The sequence below is a fragment of the Pectinophora gossypiella genome, chromosome 29, assembly GCF_024362695.1.
Source record: "Pectinophora gossypiella chromosome 29, ilPecGoss1.1, whole genome shotgun sequence".
NCBI classification, from domain to species: Eukaryota; Metazoa; Arthropoda; class Insecta; order Lepidoptera; family Gelechiidae; genus Pectinophora; species Pectinophora gossypiella.
The window spans coordinates 4,488,532-4,508,188 of NC_065432.1; the positions used below are offsets into that span (position 1 = coordinate 4,488,532).

General features: G+C 42.9%; 2 protein-coding genes across 3 annotated transcripts in view; one reads left to right on the top strand and one right to left on the bottom strand.

The window, feature by feature from the left end:
* LOC126379610 (Kv channel-interacting protein 4-like) overlaps positions 1 to 16,874 on the top strand; it is a 110,790-nt gene extending 93,916 nt beyond the window's left edge. For both annotated transcript variants that reach the window (XM_050028432.1, XM_050028431.1), the window contains exons 3-8: positions 7,905 to 8,032; positions 8,633 to 8,702; positions 9,448 to 9,518; positions 12,414 to 12,626; positions 14,182 to 14,321; positions 16,557 to 16,874. In XM_050028432.1, the coding sequence (XP_049884389.1) occupies positions 7,905 to 8,032; positions 8,633 to 8,702; positions 9,448 to 9,518; positions 12,414 to 12,626; positions 14,182 to 14,292 (593 nt within the window). In that variant the 3' untranslated portion in view covers positions 14,293 to 14,321; positions 16,557 to 16,874. The remainder of the gene's footprint in view (positions 1 to 7,904; positions 8,033 to 8,632; positions 8,703 to 9,447; positions 9,519 to 12,413; positions 12,627 to 14,181; positions 14,322 to 16,556) is intronic.
* LOC126379517 (GTPase Obg) overlaps positions 1 to 19,657 on the bottom strand; it is a 136,470-nt gene that overhangs the window by 56,395 nt on the left and 60,418 nt on the right. The window lies entirely within an intron of this gene.

A 19,657-nucleotide genomic window follows, 5' to 3' on the forward strand; every position in this document is an offset into this window, starting at 1 on the left:
TAAAATAGTATTTGAGCTTAAAATATAAAATATACTAACATTAACAGCCTAAATACATCCCACTGCTGGGCACAGGCCTCCACTCAATCAAGGGGAATGGATAATATGGATAATGCATACTCCACCACGCTGTTCCACTGCGGGTAAGTGGAGGTGGTATGGCTGACCCAACGGCTGAACTTGCCTTCCTGGAATCATTTTAATTTTTTGGACAATCAGGTGATTCAGAGTGCAATGTCCTTGCTAAACAAAGGAAAGTCTCACAAAGTGATTTCGCCATCAAAATCGGGAATCGAAGCTGGGCCTCCAGTGCGTGAGCCCAACGCTCCAACCACTAGACCATGGAGGCTGTTAGAATCAGAAAAGCATCACTTGGAAATTGACGTGAAGCCTCAGAAATGTCGCCATAAGTTTTTAACTCCATCTGCCTTGAATGACCGAAGATTATTCAAAATACATCCGTGGAACATCCAAGAAATGATAGCTTGTTTCATAACAGTTTCCACTTTCATCACAATAATTATTTGGTTAATGAAATCAGACCATTGTGATCCAAGCTATCCGATGAAGAATATATCCTTAACGAACGTAACTCTTCCGGCAATAGCGTGGTATACTAATATCCTGTGGTGGATGCCAGCGAATAGAAGAATACGTTGCCCGAATGGCTCCCACAATTACGAATGCAATATTTTCCATAAAACATCCGAACCGAACGATACCAAAGCTTACCTGTTTTATATTGATGATATCCAAAGATTTCCTTTGCCCAGAGGTCCTGATGTCATCTGGGGACTTCTCAATGACGAGTCTCCAATTGATAGACTCATGCTGATGCATCAAGAAGGACTGAATTTGTTTAATTTCTCAGCAACTTTTAGCCGATTTAGCGACGTCCCTATACCTTTAATGACTCTACGAGGGATAGACGCAATCACTACTCCTCTATACTTCGTCAAAACTTCAACGAAAAACTCTCTTCTTAAAGAATTTGCTCCAGTAATGTATCTCCAATCGAATTGCCTTACGTCGACCGAAAGAGATGTTTACGTTGAGAAATTAATGGAGCACATCAAAGTGGATTCGTACGGATCCTGTCTTCGAAATAAGGAGCTGCCTTTGCACCAAATGTACGTAAATTCAATCCCAAAATGGACTTACACGTATCGGTTTCATCTATACGGCGAAGAGCTGATGAAATACATTGCACAGTACAAGTTCATCATTGCAATTGAGAACGCTGTCTGCAATGACTATACGACGGAGAAGTTCTGGAGAGCTATAGAAGTGGGTGTAGTGCCGATTTACTACGGCTCGCCGCTGATCAGGGACTGGCTGCCGAACAACAAGTCGGCCATACTGCTGGAGGACTTCCCCACGCCGGAGCTGCTCAGCCAACACCTGCACTACCTCCTGAACAACGACACGGCGTACGAAGAATACCTCGAGCACAAGACGTTAGGGCTGGTGTCTAATCAAAGGATTCTCGACGAATTGACTGAAAGGCCGTATCAAACGAATTTGGAAGCTGTAGTTAAAGAATTTGAATGTTTCGTTTGTAAGAAGCTGCACAAGAACAGTAGAAGAGTGAATATCGTGACAAAGAAACAGTATGATTGCCCACTGCCGACATCAGCGTTAACCTTTTCGGTGAATCCGGAAAATGTGTGGCTGGAAGCAACGGAAAATGTGAAATTTGTAATTGAACAAGTCTATCAGGAAATTCGCGACCCTGACCTTACACCACGCATATCTAACACCAGTTGGACATCCTTATTTTTGTGAAGACAGGTATTCAGGGTGAGGAGCTCGGTGGCGCAGCGGTAAACGCGCTCGGTCTGCAATTATTGAAGTTGAGCAACTTTCGCAAAGGCCGGTCATAGGATGGGTGACCACAAAAAAAGTTTTCATCTCGAGCTCCTCCGTGCTTCGGAAGGCACGTTAAGCCGTTGGTCCCGGCTGCATTAGCAGTCGTTAATAACCACCAATCCGCACTGGGCCCGCGTGGTGGTTTAACGCCCGATCTCCCTATCCATCCATAGGGAAGGCCCGTGCCCCAGCAGTGGGGACGTTAATGGGCTGATGATGATAAGGTATTCAGGGTAGGTATCAAAGAGTGCCTAATGTAGACGACAGGTCGACATGGCAATTCTCTAGTGACGTGACGTTTTCAATATCGATATATTTTTATTATGTATGTAACAAAATGTGAATAAAATAATACCACGTTTTCATTTAAGTTAATATTTATTCATCTGAATCATCTAACGTATCGCTACAAAAACTTAAAGAATCTTCGTCACTGGTATCTCCGACTTTTATAATAAAATCTTCCATTTCATTTTCCATTTCCATGTCTTTTTCCCAATATTCATTTTCAAGGTTCTGGACATGTTTTTCGAAATTGCTCCAGTTTTCTGCCGTGACTGACAAAATTGCATTCGTTCTCTTTAAAGCGAGTGATTCAAAAATAAGCCCCTGGGCGCCTAAACCGGCAACACATCTTTCACAGCATAAAAGTTGGTTCGTTTCACTATACAAACACAACATCAAAATGGGAACCGCTCTGAATAGACATAAAGGCTTGAATGAAGTCCTCATACTGAACGAGGCATAATAACTTGGGATACTCTGACGATCTCGGTTGAGGATCCGAGCTCGGTGGCGCAGCGGTAAACGCGCTCGGTCTGCGATTGTTGAAGTTAAGCAACATTCGCAAAGGCCAGTCATAGGATGGGTGACCACAAAAAAAAGTTTTCATCTCGAGCTCCTCCGTGCTTCGGAAGCCACGTTAAGCCGTTGTCCACCCACGCCTCACCGAGCTTTCTGTTAGACCAACGTGATAGGTGAGCCGTATCGCCGTCTATAATGCTTGAGACAACTGTGTTAGTGACTGCACTTAAGGTAAATTAATAACTCATTGGTGCAAGTACGATGCCGGGGTTTGAACCGGCGCTCACCGTTTGAGAAACATGCCTACGAATGAAAGCCAACGAAGACAGAAGAAATATAAATGTTTATTATTTTAATGCAAATATAATTTAAATGAAATACAATTATTATCCTTAAATAAAATACCAATAACTTATACTTATATATGCTCAAATCACTTGCTTTACAAGTCAGTCGATTACATAAGATTACTAAATCTTTTAAGGGGCAATGTATACGTTTTTACAATAAGATTCCCATTGACATTCAGAATTTGCCTTTCAACTGCTTTAAGACAGTAGTTAAATAAAAACTTTACAAAAAAGGTTATTATAAAGTTATTAGTGATTATTTAGAAGATATGAATGCATGGGATTAACTGTCTGAGAACTGATATTAGGCAGCTAAATTACTCAATTGTATATCAATATTTTATGTTTATTTTTATTTTTTTAAAGAACGTCTAGGGCCCTGTGCCGAGGTTTTTCTTGCAGCTTCTTTTCCCCGGCTATACAGGTTGTGAGAAGCTGCAGTAGTTTTAGGCGGATGAGACGTTCGTCATGTAAAAATTGACGAGTCAAAGTGTAACCATGTTACCTACTGAATAAAGATATTTTTGAATTTGAATTTGAATTGTTCTAGTAATGATTCTAAGCCTTGGAACATTACATTAGAATGCAAAATATTTATGAGTTAGGCGATTTTCACACAACACCGCGCTCCGACCACGACCACGTGGCGACCACGTGTCGGACGATGCTCAGTGAGTAGGCCCGCTGGTTGCGGGCAGCGCAGGACCGATCGTCGTGGAGATCCTTGGGGGAGGCCTATGCCCAGCAGTGGGCGTCGTACGGCTGATAATGACCGCGCGCCGATGCAGATGGGTGTCGGCAAGGTCGCATTGACTTGTATTATAGCATACTGCGATTCTTGAAGCGATTGTTGAAGTTAAGCAACTTTTGCAAAGGCCGGTCATAGGATGGGTGACCACAAAAAAAAAAGTTTTCATCTCGAGCTCCTCCGGGCTTCGGAAGGCACGTTAAGCCGTTGGTCCCGGCTGCATTAGCAGTCGGTAATTACCACCAATCCGCACTGGGCCCGCGTGGTGGTTTAAGGCCCGATCTCCCTATCCATCCATAGGGAAGGCCCGTGCCCTAGCAGTGGGGACGTTAATGGGCTGGTGATGATGATGATGATAGCATACGGAATAATACGTATAGAACGGCAACTCCCCGCTCCCCACCAGCGGCTGAACTACGTTTACATCACCCCCTCATAGTCTAGGCTAATATGGCATTATACTGAGGTGGAACCATTTCGGCATACATTCATAATTGTTTTTTTTTTTTTAATATGTGAAAACATTAGTATGTGGAATAAATATTATTTCTTTCTTTCTTTCGTTCTTTCTTCACAGATGCGTGTAAAAGATACACGTCAAATTGTACTGTCTGTGTAAAACGAGGTGTTTTGTGTGAAGTGTTGGCGGTACGCCGCTATGTCACTGAACTGCCCGCCTCTCCATAAATGGTGAAAAAGCTTGACACCCCGCGTATTCCTGAACGAGGCCTTAGGCCTCGAACTGGATGACAGCGGAGGCGGCGCGGGAAGCGCCGCCGCGGCCGCTGTTCCGTTCTCGATGCCAGCGGCCAAATCGCGCGGTGTTGCGGCGGTATAGAGTTGTGTCTCAAATGAACGCGATGTCGAAACGGCGACAACGCATTTTCGATTGTAGTTCTTTTGTTTCGTACGATTTATTATGGTAAAAAGAAGATCTGAATCCCTATATTGAACAAAGGAAACAAAAAGGCGAGTGTCAAACGCATGACACCGCTCGACTAGAGCGCACCGCTCGTACCCCGCTCGCCTCGCCGCTGCCATCGAGAACACTTCAACATAAACCTTAGCATTTGAACGCGCCGCTCCCCGCACCGCCGCCGTCGCGCCGCTGCCGCTGTCATCCAGTTTGAGGGCTTAGACTTTTAGCGTATCACCACCATGATGTATTAGAAGGATGCAACGAAGAATTCAATTCAGTCCCCTTCATCTCTTCATAAATGCTATCGAGTTTTGCTTTGTCCTTCCTTATTATATCCAGCCAAAAATTTGAAGGATTTACAGTCAACGTCAACGCGGATGTTGGCTCAAGTGTACATTCAAAATGTTTCTTATTAACTATGTTGATTCTACTGCTGTTCATGTAAAGCTTTTCGCAAATAAAACACTCGAACTTATCAATTATATCCTCTAAATCAGTCTGGTAAGGTCTAGCTTTAATCTCAGCAATTAGCTTCTTATTCGAAATGCGTTCAAAAGTCTTATGCTCGAGGTATTCTTCGTACGCCGTGTCGTTGTTCAGGAGGTAGTGCAGGTGTTGGCTGAGCAGCTCCGGCGTGGGGAAGTCCTCCAGCAGTATGGCCGACTTGTTGTTCGGCAGCCAGTCCCTGATCAGCGGCGAGCCGTAGTAGATCGGCACTACACCCACTTCTAAAGCCCGCCAAATCTTTTCAGTCATATAATCATTGCAGATACCGTTCTCTATGGCTACTATAAACTTATATTGGGCCATTATTTGCAAAAGCTCTGAACCATACAGATGATTTTGGTAAGTATCTGTCACTCCAGTGCCGACAGTTTCTATATATTTCCTTGCTAAAGGTAAATCCTTGTTATGAACACAGGAACCATAAGAGTCTACTTTTATGTACTCCATAAGTTTAATGACATAGTCGTCCCTTTCTGTCGCTGGTAAGCAATCAGACTGCATATACATTACTGGAGCATTTTTCGATAGCAACTCGTTCTTCTTCGAAGTTTCTAGAAAGTAGTCTTTGGACCTCAAAGCGTCTAAACTCTTCATCCAGAACAAGGGGAAAGGGACATCGCTATGTCTGCTATAAGTCGATGAGAAATTGAACAATTTCACACCATCTTCATAGAGCAAAGGTCTTTTTAGATTAGGAGATTCCTCCATTAAAATACCCCAGATGGTCTTTGGGTGTCTTGGCAACGGGAAGTGTCCTATATAACCTCCATAGAATAAGTACGCGCCAGGATTCTGAGGCTGGGTATCTCTGCTAAAAATATCGCACTCTAAACACTTCGATCCGTTAAAACAGTGCACTTTTCTGTCAAGAGCAATCCAGTAGACCTCACTGGTATACCAAACTATAGCTGGGATCGCTTTAACTGTTTTTGTCTCATTATTTACAGGTTCAGTGACATTATAGAAAGCTTTAGAAGTGAGGAGCAAGGTTGTGACAACAAGAAAAAGTGTCATCGTGCCAATCATTCGGGCGTCTCGGAAAATTTTGGAGTATTTTTTGACCGTCTTTCTGTCGATTGGTATTACGTCTCCGATGAATTTTCTTCGTATCCTCGTTTGGTGGATTGGACAAACGTGATGTTTGAACATGGTGAAGGATATCGAAAGAAGTACTGATTACTGACTTTCAAATTTTCTTACTGTTACAATTATTTCTTATTTATTAGATAGATACAGAGAAATAAGAACCATTTTATTCGAAAAGTTATCCCTTTTCTAAAGAAGATCCAATCAAGACCAAGACAATTCCAATCAAGACAATCAATCCAATCTTTAGATTGGATGACTTTTCAAATTGTCTAAAGTTTTTTTTTTAATGCAACACTAAAGAGAAGAGTTTTTCATTGTTTTCCGAATCAATACTCGTTTTTGAAGAACAATATTAAACACAAAATACTTTAGTCGTTTCTTGATAACATCCAGGGTGTTTTTTTTTTGTAATGGCACTAGTGATACAGGGTGTTAGTGACATCATAACGAATACTGAGGGGAATGATTCAGCTCATGATTCTGAGTTGATATTAAGTGAAATTTTCCGTCGCAATTTTCATGTTTATTTTTAATTATTTTCAATTGGGCTCAGGCCTCCTCTGAAATAACCGGAGGGGGTATGGAGCATACTCCACTGTAATGTTGGGCTCACGATCCGGAGGTCCCTGGTTCGAGTCTCAATGGGGACGTATCACACAAAAACTCTTTATGATCCCTAGTTTAGTTAGGACATTATAGGCTGGTCACCCGAATGTCCGAAAGTAAGATGATCCGTGCATCGAATGGGATTTCAACCTGGGACCTCCGGGTTGACAGGCATTCGCTACTGTAAAAAACCTGTCAAATCTTCAGGGTAGGTAAGCAGACCTTGTGAAAAACGGGATAACGCTAGGAAGAAGATGATGATGAGCTGTATATTATATATAGAAAATTTAAAAGCTCATGTTAAGCTTACTTTATATAAAAAAGCTTATTATAAGATTAATGACTACCTAAATGATAAAAGGTCTGGTACTAAATGTGTTGTAATGTAGACCATTGATTTAAAAGATGTGTTGCTGTTGCAGTTTCTTGTCATCTCTTCTCCTCAGCCATAACACCTTGCGAAATTACGTAAATTCAAAAATGTTACATTGACCTTGAACAAGTTTATCCATGATAGTTACGTTGAATAAATAATTCTGATTCTGATTGATTGTGTTAATGTTTATATGTGTGTGGAATGATTATTTCACCACTCGTAGACTGTAGTAAAGAAACGCTGATTGTTTTGTTACTTCGCATATAATTCAATTTAAGTAGGTAATTACAAAGGTTACAAACACGTCCGATAATAAAAGAGAGATCGATGTATATAAAACTAATTAAAAAAGTAAAGAATTTATATTTTTTAATTACTTTTTTTAAAAGGTATTTTTATGTTGCAATTGTCAACAGTTAGTTCTATTCCAGTATAGTTGTACCATGACATTTTTTTTTGACGTGACTTATTGTAGATTTGTCGCAGATGGCATTAACCACTTGGCTGTAGAGGAGACTCAGGCATAACACCTTGCGAAATTACGTAAATTCAAAAATGTTACATTGACCTTGAACAAGTTTATCCATGATAGTGACGTTGAATAAATGATTCTGATTTCTGATTTATTGTCCACAGAAGAGGAATGCGAGGAAAGTATGTGCATGAGTGGCGCGCGACATCGACCTGAAACCATCGGAGCTTTGGCCAGGAGCACGAGGTTCACGCCGCATGAGATCAAACTCATGTATCGCGGATTTAAACAGGTGAGTGTGAACGGTTTCTAGCGTCTTCATATGTTTGATTTTGCCGCGCGATGCGCCTTTCAACACCAGTGGCGGGACTAGGGCGGTGTGAGGTGTGCCCCCGCACCGGACGCCGAAATAGAGGGGGGCGTCAACTAGTATAATAGTCGTTTTGAAGTTTGTTCTATTTTTTTTTTTGACGTGACTTATTGTAGATTTGCCTCAGATGGCATTAACTACTTGGCCGGACAAATGGGGAGCGCTGAAGGCTCTCACCCGGTACAACGTTTAAGACAACAGGCCTGAGGGTGCCCAGTTGGGCGCGAACCTCGGCTCAGGGCGTCGTCTGAGAGGAAAAATATTTGAAAGAATTAATCGACCCTAGTGGGTCGATAGCGATAAGCGCTGAATGAGGGAAATCTGTCGACCACGCCGGCGGGGTCGGTATCGGGGACCTGAAGTGTTTGGTGTCGCGAGCTGATTGGCTGCCTCTATGGCTAGAGTAATCGGGTCGATTGTTCTATAGATGCCTATTCCGATACTCGAAAAGAGAAATCTTTTTCCTTCTTTTCTTTCACCATTCCTTTTTACATATTATCTACCTGTATTTTCCTGCCACAGGAATGTCCAACCGGAGTGGTGGACGAGGAAGCCTTCAAGCACATATTCTCTCAATTCTTCCCTCTTGGAGGTATGTATACTTCAAATGGGCAGAGCTGAGGGCTCTGACCCGGTGCATCATTTAAGACAGCAGGTATGAGGATGACCAATCTAAAAATTAAAACTCTTCGAGATGTTAAGTGGACTGTATTAAATTAAAAACTAGGAAATTATTTACATAATAAATTAGTGAGAAATAAGAAGACATGCCTCGTCGGTAAACTCCGTGGCGTAATATTGCCATAGCAAAATATATTACAGTAAAATAATTATTATAAGACTTTGATGTATCATCTCGAGCTCCTCCGTGCTTCGGAAGGCACGTTAAGCCGTTGGTCCCAGCTATTAGCCGTAAAAACACCTCCACCAACCCGCATTGGAGCAGCATGGTGGAATATGTTCCATACCCCCTCCGGTTGATTGAGGGGAGGCCTTTGCCCAGCAGTTGGGCGTGTATAGGCTGTTTATACATATATATACAGGGTGTTAGTGACATCGTAACGGAAACTTTGAAGGATGATGCAGACCATGATTCTGAGATATTTTTTCTTTCTTTCTTTTCTTTTTCATATCATGTGGAATTTTCCGTCGCAAAAGTATGGAACTGAAAATACTTAATTTAAAAAAGTCATGAATTTTGCGACGGTAAATTCCACTTGATATCAACTCAGAATCATGGTCTGGATCATCCCCCTTAGTATTCGTTACGATGTCACTAACACCCTGTATATGTATACAGATGATGATGATGATGATGATGATGTTTTTTTTTACAGATGCGTCCCAATATGCTCACTATGTCTTCAACACTATCAAACACAAGCAGAGTGGCAAAGTCAACTTCGAAGTAAGTACGCCATCATCATCACCATCTCCCTGGCGTAACCACATCCCGGAAACATGTTTTTTTTGCTTCCATTCCATGAATGAAACATCACTGGTTACAACCATCACCTTCCTAGCATTATTCCGTTTTTCACAGGGTCCGCTTATAGGTCCCGGCAAACTTCTTGAGCATCGACCTTGACTGCGCACAACCGAATTTTAGATCTCTTTGGTGGTGCGGTACGAGGCGCGGGGGCGGGTGAGTCCCGCATCGACCGGCTATTGGTAGATCAGTCGATACTTCCCCCGCGCACTCTTGTCTTCGTCCCTTTGACTCCCGAATACACTTGCGTGCAGTGAAACTGTCACGTTTTTGTTATTGCTCTTTTGTTAGTTTTTTTTGTTATTGCTCATTTGTTTAAGTTTAAGAATTAGTTACTAGCACGAGGTCTATGTCTACAGATCCAAAACCTAGCACTAGCTCTGGTATTGCTGGTTTCAACCTCATGGAAGGAATATTATACTTACCTGACGATTTGTTTTTTATGAAATATAATAATATACTTAATATAAGTTTTAATAAACTACAATAATATAAGTTTAGTTTTATTTACATAATAAAATAATATATTAATTGTTTTTTTTAATGAAGTTAAGAAAATAATCAAAAGTCCATTTTTTTTGCACGGAAGTGTATGTGAATTGACAGGTCCGGTTTTTTACAGAAGCGACTGCCTGTCAGACCTTGCAACCCGCGAAGGGAAAACCAGCCCAACACAAGTTAGGTCACATACCTCCGAAAATGCAGTTCTCGAGAATGTGGGTTTCCTCGCGATGTTTTCCTCCACCGCTGAGCACGTGATAATCATTTATGATCCAAACATGAATTCGAAAACATATTCGACAATCATTGGCTTAGGCCTGTGCTGCATCCGAACCTGCGACCTCAAAGTGAGAGCCAAGCGCTCTACCAACTGGGCTGGTGCCGGCGGGGTCGGTATCGGGGCTCTGAAGTGTTTAGTGTCGCGTAAAAAAGATGAATTTAATTTACTTACTTACTCACTACTACTTACTAATAATGCGTTTTTTCTTTTGTGGACGGACTTGCCTCACACTGCATTGGAAGACCGTCTACTTGGCATGTTTTAAAAAAACGATTGTATCTCAAAAGATTACGGCGCTTTCTCTTATATTTAGACTTATAAACATAGCCGAGTAAATTATCTATCATACCCGATCATATAACTTGATCTAAAAATGATATCTTCTTCAATAAACTTAGTCAAACTCAAATTTTAGAACAGTATGCCGGTCTTCACCTGACCTTACTCCAATTTTTTTATTTATTTGAATTTAATCTAGAATTTTGAATAGCAATTTTATATTTACTTCTTGTAAGTATTGTAAGTATGCCTTTCACAGTTTCTCCGAAGGAGAGATACATTTTTACGTACATACATAATGTTTTCATAAATAGAACGAACTCATTGTCCTTCTAAGCTAGACTCATCCCGTGGAATCCATTTGTAATTGGATGGGTTCCTATCAGTTCATACCATATTGGAAACACATATTTATATATACTTACGTATATTTTCTGGGAAAACAATAGGTATCTTGTTATCTTTTTCTTATCGTGTGGGTTGTGAGGTGAAATACCAGCCTCATCAACCCTGGTGTCAGGGTTACTATTGAGCCGCCAAAGGCCCCTGACATGGCTCATGTAACGATTACTCACTTACATCAGTAAATAGTAACCGGGACCAACGGCTAACGTGCCTTCCGAAGCACGGATCGTCTTACTTTCGGACAATCAGGTGATCATCGTGTCCTAACCAAACTAGGGATCACAAAATGATTTTTGTGATAACTCCCCACCGGGATCCGAACCCGGGTCCTCTGGATCGTGAGACCAACGCTCAACCACTGGACCACAGAGGCCGTGGGTAGCTTGTTATTAACCAGGGTGTTAGTGACACCGTCCGTTGACAGCCTCCGTGGTCTAGTGGTTAGAGCGTTAGGCTCACGATCTGGAGGTCCGGGTTCAATTCCCGATGGGGACATTGTCGAAATCACTTTGTGAGACTGTCCTTTGTTTCGTAAGGACTTTTCAGGCTTGAATCACCTGATTGTACGAAAAAGTAAGTTAATTCCGTGCTTCGGAGGGCACGTTAAGCCGTTGGTCCCGGCTATTAGCCGTAAAAACACCTCCACCAACCCGCAGTGGAGCAGCGTGGTGGAGTATGCTCCATACCCCCTCCGGTTGATTGAGGGGAGGCCTGTGCCCAGCAGTGGGACGTATATAGGCAGTTTATGTAATCATGTAATAATGGAGTGGGCAGGTTCGAAGTATTTGACATTAGATTCTATGGTTCAAGGTCGTAAGGGGTCGTAACAGGATGTTTTATTGTGGCAAGATTTTGGCAAAGTTTCAACCACTTTGTAAGGCAATTAATGTAAGTGCTTTAGGAACTGCTTCTGCCTATATTTATTATTATTTTATTTACGATTTCCGTAAGTCCTTTACAGCGGTTGAGTTAGGCTCGCCACCCGGAAGCCCAGGGTCCAAATCCCGGTGAGGACATATGGCAAAAATCACTTTGTGATCCCTAGTTTGGATATTGCAAGCCAGGACGAACAACTTAACGGGCCCCCCGAAGCGCGGATTCATCTTAAATTTGAGTTGAATCCCTCAAATTGAATACTTTCAGGTGATTCAAGCCTGAAATGCCAATGTAAATATTGACTGTTTGCGTCAGACAGAATGCTGTAGATGGCAAGAGGCAAACCACTGCCGTATTTTTCCCTAAAAAAGTAGCATGGAGAATGCTACACCGACAAGAACGTGGCTCTTAAATTAATGATGATGACGATTGATTGATGTGAATAACCAACTTTTTCTGTTACGTCTCTCCAGGAATTCCTCGAGATCCTCTCCCGCGTGGCGCGGGGTTCTGTCCAGGAGAAGCTGTCCTGGGTTTTCGCGCTCTACGACGTGGACGGTGACGGTCGTATATCCCGGGCGGAGATGCTGGCCGTGGTGCAGGCTATATACGAGCTGGTGGGGCGTGCAGCCTCACCGCCCGTGCACAACACGGCAGCCAAAGACCACGTCGACAGGATATTCCATGTAAGTCACCATCATCTCTTCTTCTATCGTGTGGGTTGTGAGGTGGATTAGAAAGAAAGAACGTTTATTATAAAGGGACACCACAGTAACAAATATAAAACAAATAACAAATATATAATATAAAACACGGAGTAACACATAACTTACAATCAAAATAATAAAAACAACAATACAATACAAATACACTTTATTGCACCAAACTAAAAATAAATAATTACAAAAAGTCTCTTAATTAAGTACATGGCAAATGGCGGCCTTATCGCTTAAAGCGATTTCTTCCAGGCAACCATAAGGTGAGGTAAAATGTAAAAAATAATAATTGAAAGATTGCGGGTACAAACTATAAGTACATCTTATTACCAATAAAGTACAATTTCACCAATAAAATACATGCAAATAAATATATATAACATACTTACAAATATAATATACGTATACCTAACCTATATACATAACCTAACATATATACCTACTTATATAAATAGTACACACAAAATAATAATTTATGAGTAACCACACTGACGTTCATAATAATAACGAAGAAGATTTTGAAAAATATGCAAGGATTTGGCTTGTCTAAAAGCGAAACTAACACGAGAAATACAAATAATTGACTGTATGAACTGGTCAACGATGGTGGTGGTGTCCTTGTATCGGCGTCCGAAGGACGTAATATACGATCCCGACGACCCGATTACTCTAGCCATAGAGGCAGCCAATCAGCTCGCGACACCAAACACTTCAGGTCCCCGATACCGACCCCGCCGGCGTGGTCGACGATTTCCCTCATTCAGCGCTTATCGCTATCGACCCTCTAGGGTCGATTAATTCTTTCAAATATTTTTCCTCTCAGACGACGCCCTGAGCCGAGGTTCGCGCCCAACTGGGCACCCTCAGGCCTGTTGTCTTAAACGTTGTACCGGGTGAGAGCCTTCAGCGCTCCCCATTTGTCCGGCCAAGTAGTTAATGCCATCTGCGGCAAATCTACAATAAGTCAAAAAAAAAAGGTGGTGTCCTTTATAAAAGGGCCTCACTCAGCATAAACCGCGATTACCAACCTCATCAGCTCCCTAGCATTATCCCGTTTTTGACGGGGTCAGCTTACCTAACCTGAAGATTCGACAGGTCCGGTTTTTTACAGAAGCGAAGCCTGTCTGACCTAACCCGCGAAGGTATAACCAGCCCAATAAAGGTTAGGTCACACCTCCGAAAATCTATTTCTCGGGAATGTGGGTTTCCTCACGATGTTTTCCTTCACCGCTAAGCACGTGATTATCATTTATGATCCAAACATGAATTCGAAAACAAATTCGACCATCATTGGTTTAGGCCTGTTCTGGATTCGAACCTGCGACCTCAAAGTGACAGGCAAGTATTCTACCAACAGGGATACCACGACTCCAACTCTTACCAACCTTTTGATTATCAACCTCATCAATAAATACAAATATACTACAACCCTGGTGTCAGGGTTTGTGACCAAAGTTTGTGGTCAATTAGGAGTCACAGAGTACAACAATCAATTTACCAATCTTTCCCCTTTATCCTGTTCCAGCTAATCGACACCAATGCCGATGGAGTAGTGACCCCCGACGAGCTGGCCCGCTGGTGCAGCCGCGACCCCGCTCTGCTGCAGTCTCTCGACACCCTCGACACCATCTTGTGATCCCCGCCTGACGACAGCCGCGAGCTACAGTCAGTACCACAAGCATAACAGTACAATGATAGTGACCCCCGTCTGGCCCCCTCCTGACCCACTCCTGACTCCTCGACACCGTCTTGTGATATCCGCCTGACGAAAGCCGCGAACTACAGTCAGTAGATACCACTAGCATAACAGTACAATGATAGTGACCCCCGTCTGGCCCCCTCCTGACCCACTCCTGACCCCTCAACACCATCAATCGTCCTCGACAACGTCTTGTGATCAATAACAGCCGCGAGCTACAATCAATACCACGAGCATCATAGTACAATGATAGTGACCCCAGCAATCCCCTCCTGAGTCAGAAGACCCCTCGACACCATCTTGTGATCTCCGCCCGATGACAGACGCGAACTTCAATCAGTACCACTAGCATCATAGTACAATGATAGTGACCCCCGTCTGGCCTCCTCCTGACCCCTCGTGATCCCTCGACACCGTCTTGTGATCCCCGCCTGACGACAGCTGCGAACTACAGACAGTACCGCTAGCTTAATAGTATAATGATAGTGACTCCCGGCTGACCCTCTCCTGACACCTACTTGTGATCCCCGCCCAAAGACAGCAGCCCTACAATCAATATCTACTACCTTAGGACGACCAAACCATAAGTACTTAATTAGAAGACATATCCTGACGAATCTGGATGGACGGTTTCCACTTAGCAACATTTGGCGCGCGACGATGTTGACCAACATGTTGAAAGTTAGTGCGGAACTTTTATTATGTTATCAATATTCCAGACCGGAGACACCGCAAGCGTCGTGCTCGTCGGCCGCGGCCGCGGTCCCGGCGCGTGCGCCGCCGCCGCCCGCGCCGCCGCGCCGCGGCCCGCCGCCGCCCGTGCCCGCTAGAGTTACTACCACTGTAAGTATCGTGAAGAAGAAGAAGAGTATCGCGAATACGCTTGGCTTACATAGAGTCATAGAGGCAGCCAATCAGCTCGCGACACCAAACACTCCAGGACCCCGATACCCACCCCGCCGGCGTGGTCAACCATTTCCCTCAATCAGCGCTTATCACTATCGACCCACTAGAGTCGATTAATTCTTTCAAATATTTTTCCTCTCAGACGACACCCTGAGCCGAGGTTCGCGCCCAACTGGGCACCCTCAGGCCTGTTGTCTTAAACGTTGTACCGGGTGAGAGTCAGCGCTCCCCATTTGTCCGGCCAAGTGGTTAATGCCATCCGTGGCAAATCTACAAAAAGTCATGTCAAAAAAAAGGCTTGCATAGTTTGTGGGATCGATATGTTCCCATTCCGGCCAAGTAGTTAATGCCATCTGCGGCAAATCTACAATAAGTCACGTAAAAAAAAAAAAAGATATGTTCCCTTATTAGTCACCTTAATGGCCCCAATTCCTGTAGATACCTCCTAATACATAAAATACATACATAAACAGCCTATATGCGTCCCACTGCTGGGCACAGGCCTCCCCTCAATCAACCGGAGGGGGTATGGAGCATACTCCACCACGCTGCTTCACTGCGGGTTGGTAGAGGTGTTTTTACGGCTAATAGCCGGGACTAACAGCTTAATAACGTGCCCTCCGAAACACGGAATCATCTTACTTTTACACACATCATCTTTTTTCATTTTTCTTTTTTTTTGTTGACACCCTATCTAATATTGTTTTAAATGATACCCGTCATATTCTCAGCCGTCGTCGGCTTCATATCCCGCTCGCGTCAGAGTACTGAAGGACTGAAGGCAAGAAACCACTGCCCTATTTTTTCCTAAAAGTAGCATGGAGAATGCTACACTGACAAGAGCGTGGCTCTTAAATTAGTGACATGATGCACTAGAATCAGCACCAATGTCAATCCTAAAAATTTTTCGAAGTTGTCTACAACTTAGCTGACTCAGAAAACGGCCAAGACTATAAGTCCGACTCTGGATAAAGTTACGAGACTTCTCAGTCGTAAGTCCGCGAATGCATTCTAAGTTTCCCATTCGCTCCTTTTCCACAAATCGTAGCTTTTAATTTTAAGTATCTTAAGGGAAGAGAGGAAGGGGTAGACTTAGGAGAACATTTATGAAACAAATAGAAGGTGCAAGTCGTGTCGTATCAGGAGGTGAAGGATTTGGCGGGAAGAAGAGAGGAATGGCGATTACTCCACCGACAAGAGCGCAGCTCTTAAATAAAGAGAGAGAGATCTTATCCAGTAGAATTCATATTGTAAGTAAATTACTTTTTTTTTAAACTTTTATGTTTTTGTTTCAGATAACAGAAGAAACAGCCTCTCGCAAGACCAAGCGTCGCACGCGCCGCGCCTCTTCCCCGGCTACGCGGTGAACTGCACGTTATACATACATAGGGATCAATTCTGCCTGCTTGTGATTCTCGCTTTTACTGAACAATCTTACTGACACAACAGAAACGAAAATAATTAATTGATAAGTAATAAAGTGAAGGAAAAATGTTAAAAGATACATTAAACCGAAGTTTAGGTAGTTTAGGTACTTACTCAAATATGTGCACGCGCATGAACGCGCGTGGATGCATTTTCTGCGTGTTAGACCGTGCGTGTTTTCTATACAAACGGAGATAGAGAGTCTTAAGCCTAGGTTACACAGTACGAGCTGACCGAGTCAGTTATTGAGGTGCAGCTACTACGCACGTGTGACCGCATCATACGAGTTACTGTCACGTGCGAGTGGGACGACTCGACTCGCCTCGCACGGTCACACTATACAAACTGCTGGCGTCGCAGAACACAGCTACTATACCAATGTACTGGTATAATTCATTTGTATCATGTCGCCCAAACAAGAAACACTGTACCCGGCGTGGGCCCGAGCGTACGAGCTACTGTCATTTCGCAAAATCGTGAGAGTTGACGACCGAGCAGCGTGCGAGTGGTGTGGTGGGGGAAGGCAAGTGGCGAGTAAAAACAAAAAATGTTGAAGTAACTCGTACGCGAGCAACTGTCCCACTCGCACATGACAGTAACTCGTATGATGCGGTCACACGTGCGTAGTAGCTGGACCTCAATAACTGAGTCGGTCAGCTCGCATGTTAGCTCGCACTGTGTAACCTAGGCTTTACAAGCAACGGAAGAACACGCATCCACGCGCTACGCTGCATCATGAGAGGCAGTGTGAGAATCGCCTAATACGTAGGTATACTCAAAAATGGGCCGAAATCCTATTTTCATTCGTCGAATTTATCAAACATACACACTTCCACACGCACTACACACATAATTACACATTACACTTCCATACATTTTGAAAGAATCTTACTTAAAAATAAGTCTCAAACAAATAAAGTCCCAAAACACTTATGATTAAAACGTGAAAATATTTTAAAAATAACTATTATAAAATACAATGAGGAACTCGAAAACAATATAGATGGCGAAGTACAGATTTTCCTCCGTTTAACTATCTTTTCATGGATAACAGACATTACATCTTTTATCTTTGTTTTTGAGTATAAATGACGACCCTTTTTATTACACGCAGGCACAATTAAGTACATCTTCCACCTATTCTGGTCAAAATAACATAAACAGCCTATACACGTCCCACTGCTGGGCACAGGCCTCCCCTCAATTAACCGGAGGGTGTATGTAGCATACTCCACCATGCTGCTCCACTGCGGGTTGGTGGAGGTGTTTTGTTACGGCTAATAGCCGGGACCAACGGCTTAACGTGCCCTCCGAAGTACGAAATCATCTCACTTTTTCGGAAAATCAGGTGATTCAAGCCTGAAAAGTCCTTACCAAACAAAGGTCAGTCTCACAAAGTGATTTCGACAATGTCCCCATCGGGAATCGAACCCGGACCTCCAGATCGTGAGCCTAACGTTCAAACCACTAGACCACGGGAGCTGTTAAAAATAAAAAGAAGCTAAATAGGTAGCAGTTTAATTCTATACATAATGTGATCCAAATATAAACACTTTCTCTCTCTCTCTCTCTCTCTCTCTCTCTCTCTCTCTCTCTCTCAAATATCAAACAACAATTAGTTTTATATATGCTTCTACCACCACCATCACCTGATCACCACCACCACCTGATTACCCGAAAAATCACCTGATTGTCCGAAAAAGTCCGATGGTTCCGAGCTTCGGAAGGCACGTTAAGCCGCTGGTCCCGGCTATTAGCCGTAAAAACACCTCCACCAACCCGCATTGGAGCAGCGTGGTGGAGTATGCTCCATACCCCTTCGGGACGTATATAGGCTGTTTATGTATGTATGTTATGTATGCTTCTGCCATTACATTCTATTTTGGAATAATTATGTACCCGAGTAATGAGAAAATAGGTAATTGGCCCCGATTCCTGCAGACACCGCCTAATTTTATTTTAAGTTATATCCGTCATTTTCATATCCGTCGAAAAGGAAAGGGACGGATGATTCACAGCTCTTAATTTTAGGAAGAATGAGTAAATGAATGAATAACCCGGGCGAATCAAAAGGTACGTCCCTGGTATGCAATCTACTTAACTGTGTCGGGTTATTGACGGACGTAAAATTTTTAGACGGTTGGTTTAGATTTGTGCTTAAAATTGACGTGTGTTCCATAAATTTTATGCTTGTCGATTACCCGTCCCTTTCCTTTTCGGCGGATAAGAAAATGACAGATATAACTTAAAATAAAATTAGATGGTATTTACAGGAATTAGCACCATTATCTCGTTAAAGCTGTACAATGCCATCTGTATTGTTTTTGGTGAATGTAGCCTGAAGAGTTCCTCGTTACCTGCTTATTACATTTAATAATAAGTATATGTTATCGGAGGAGCTCGGTGGCGCAGCGGTAAACGCGCTCGGTCTGCGATTTTTGAAGTCAAGCAACTTTCGCAAAGGCCGGTCATAGGATGGGTGACCACAAAAAAAAAGTTTTCATCTCGAGCTCCTCCGTGCTTCGGAAGGCACGTTAAGCCATTGGTCCCGGCTGCATTAGCAGTCGTTAATAACCACCAATACGCACTGGGCCCGCGTGGTGGTTTAAAGCCCGATCTCCCTATCCATCCATAGGGAAGGCCCGTGCCCCAGCGGGGACGTTAATGGGCTGATGATGATGATATTTTATCGAACTAAAAGTCTTTAAACTAAAACACTATTATCTAGATAAGTATTACACAAAAATATTGTTTTTAATCTACTAGCAGTAGTAAATTGATAGGATTTTTTCTTCTCTGCACTTTTGAGGTACGTACAGTCATGAGCAATAGAATGTACTCACTTTAGAACCCTGTCGCACTAACATATTTGACATTTAATGAGACTTACAGTTCAATTTGTCAAAAAAGTTAATGTGACATGGTATCAAAGTGTATACATATTAATACTCGTGACCCGTATTCTGAGATG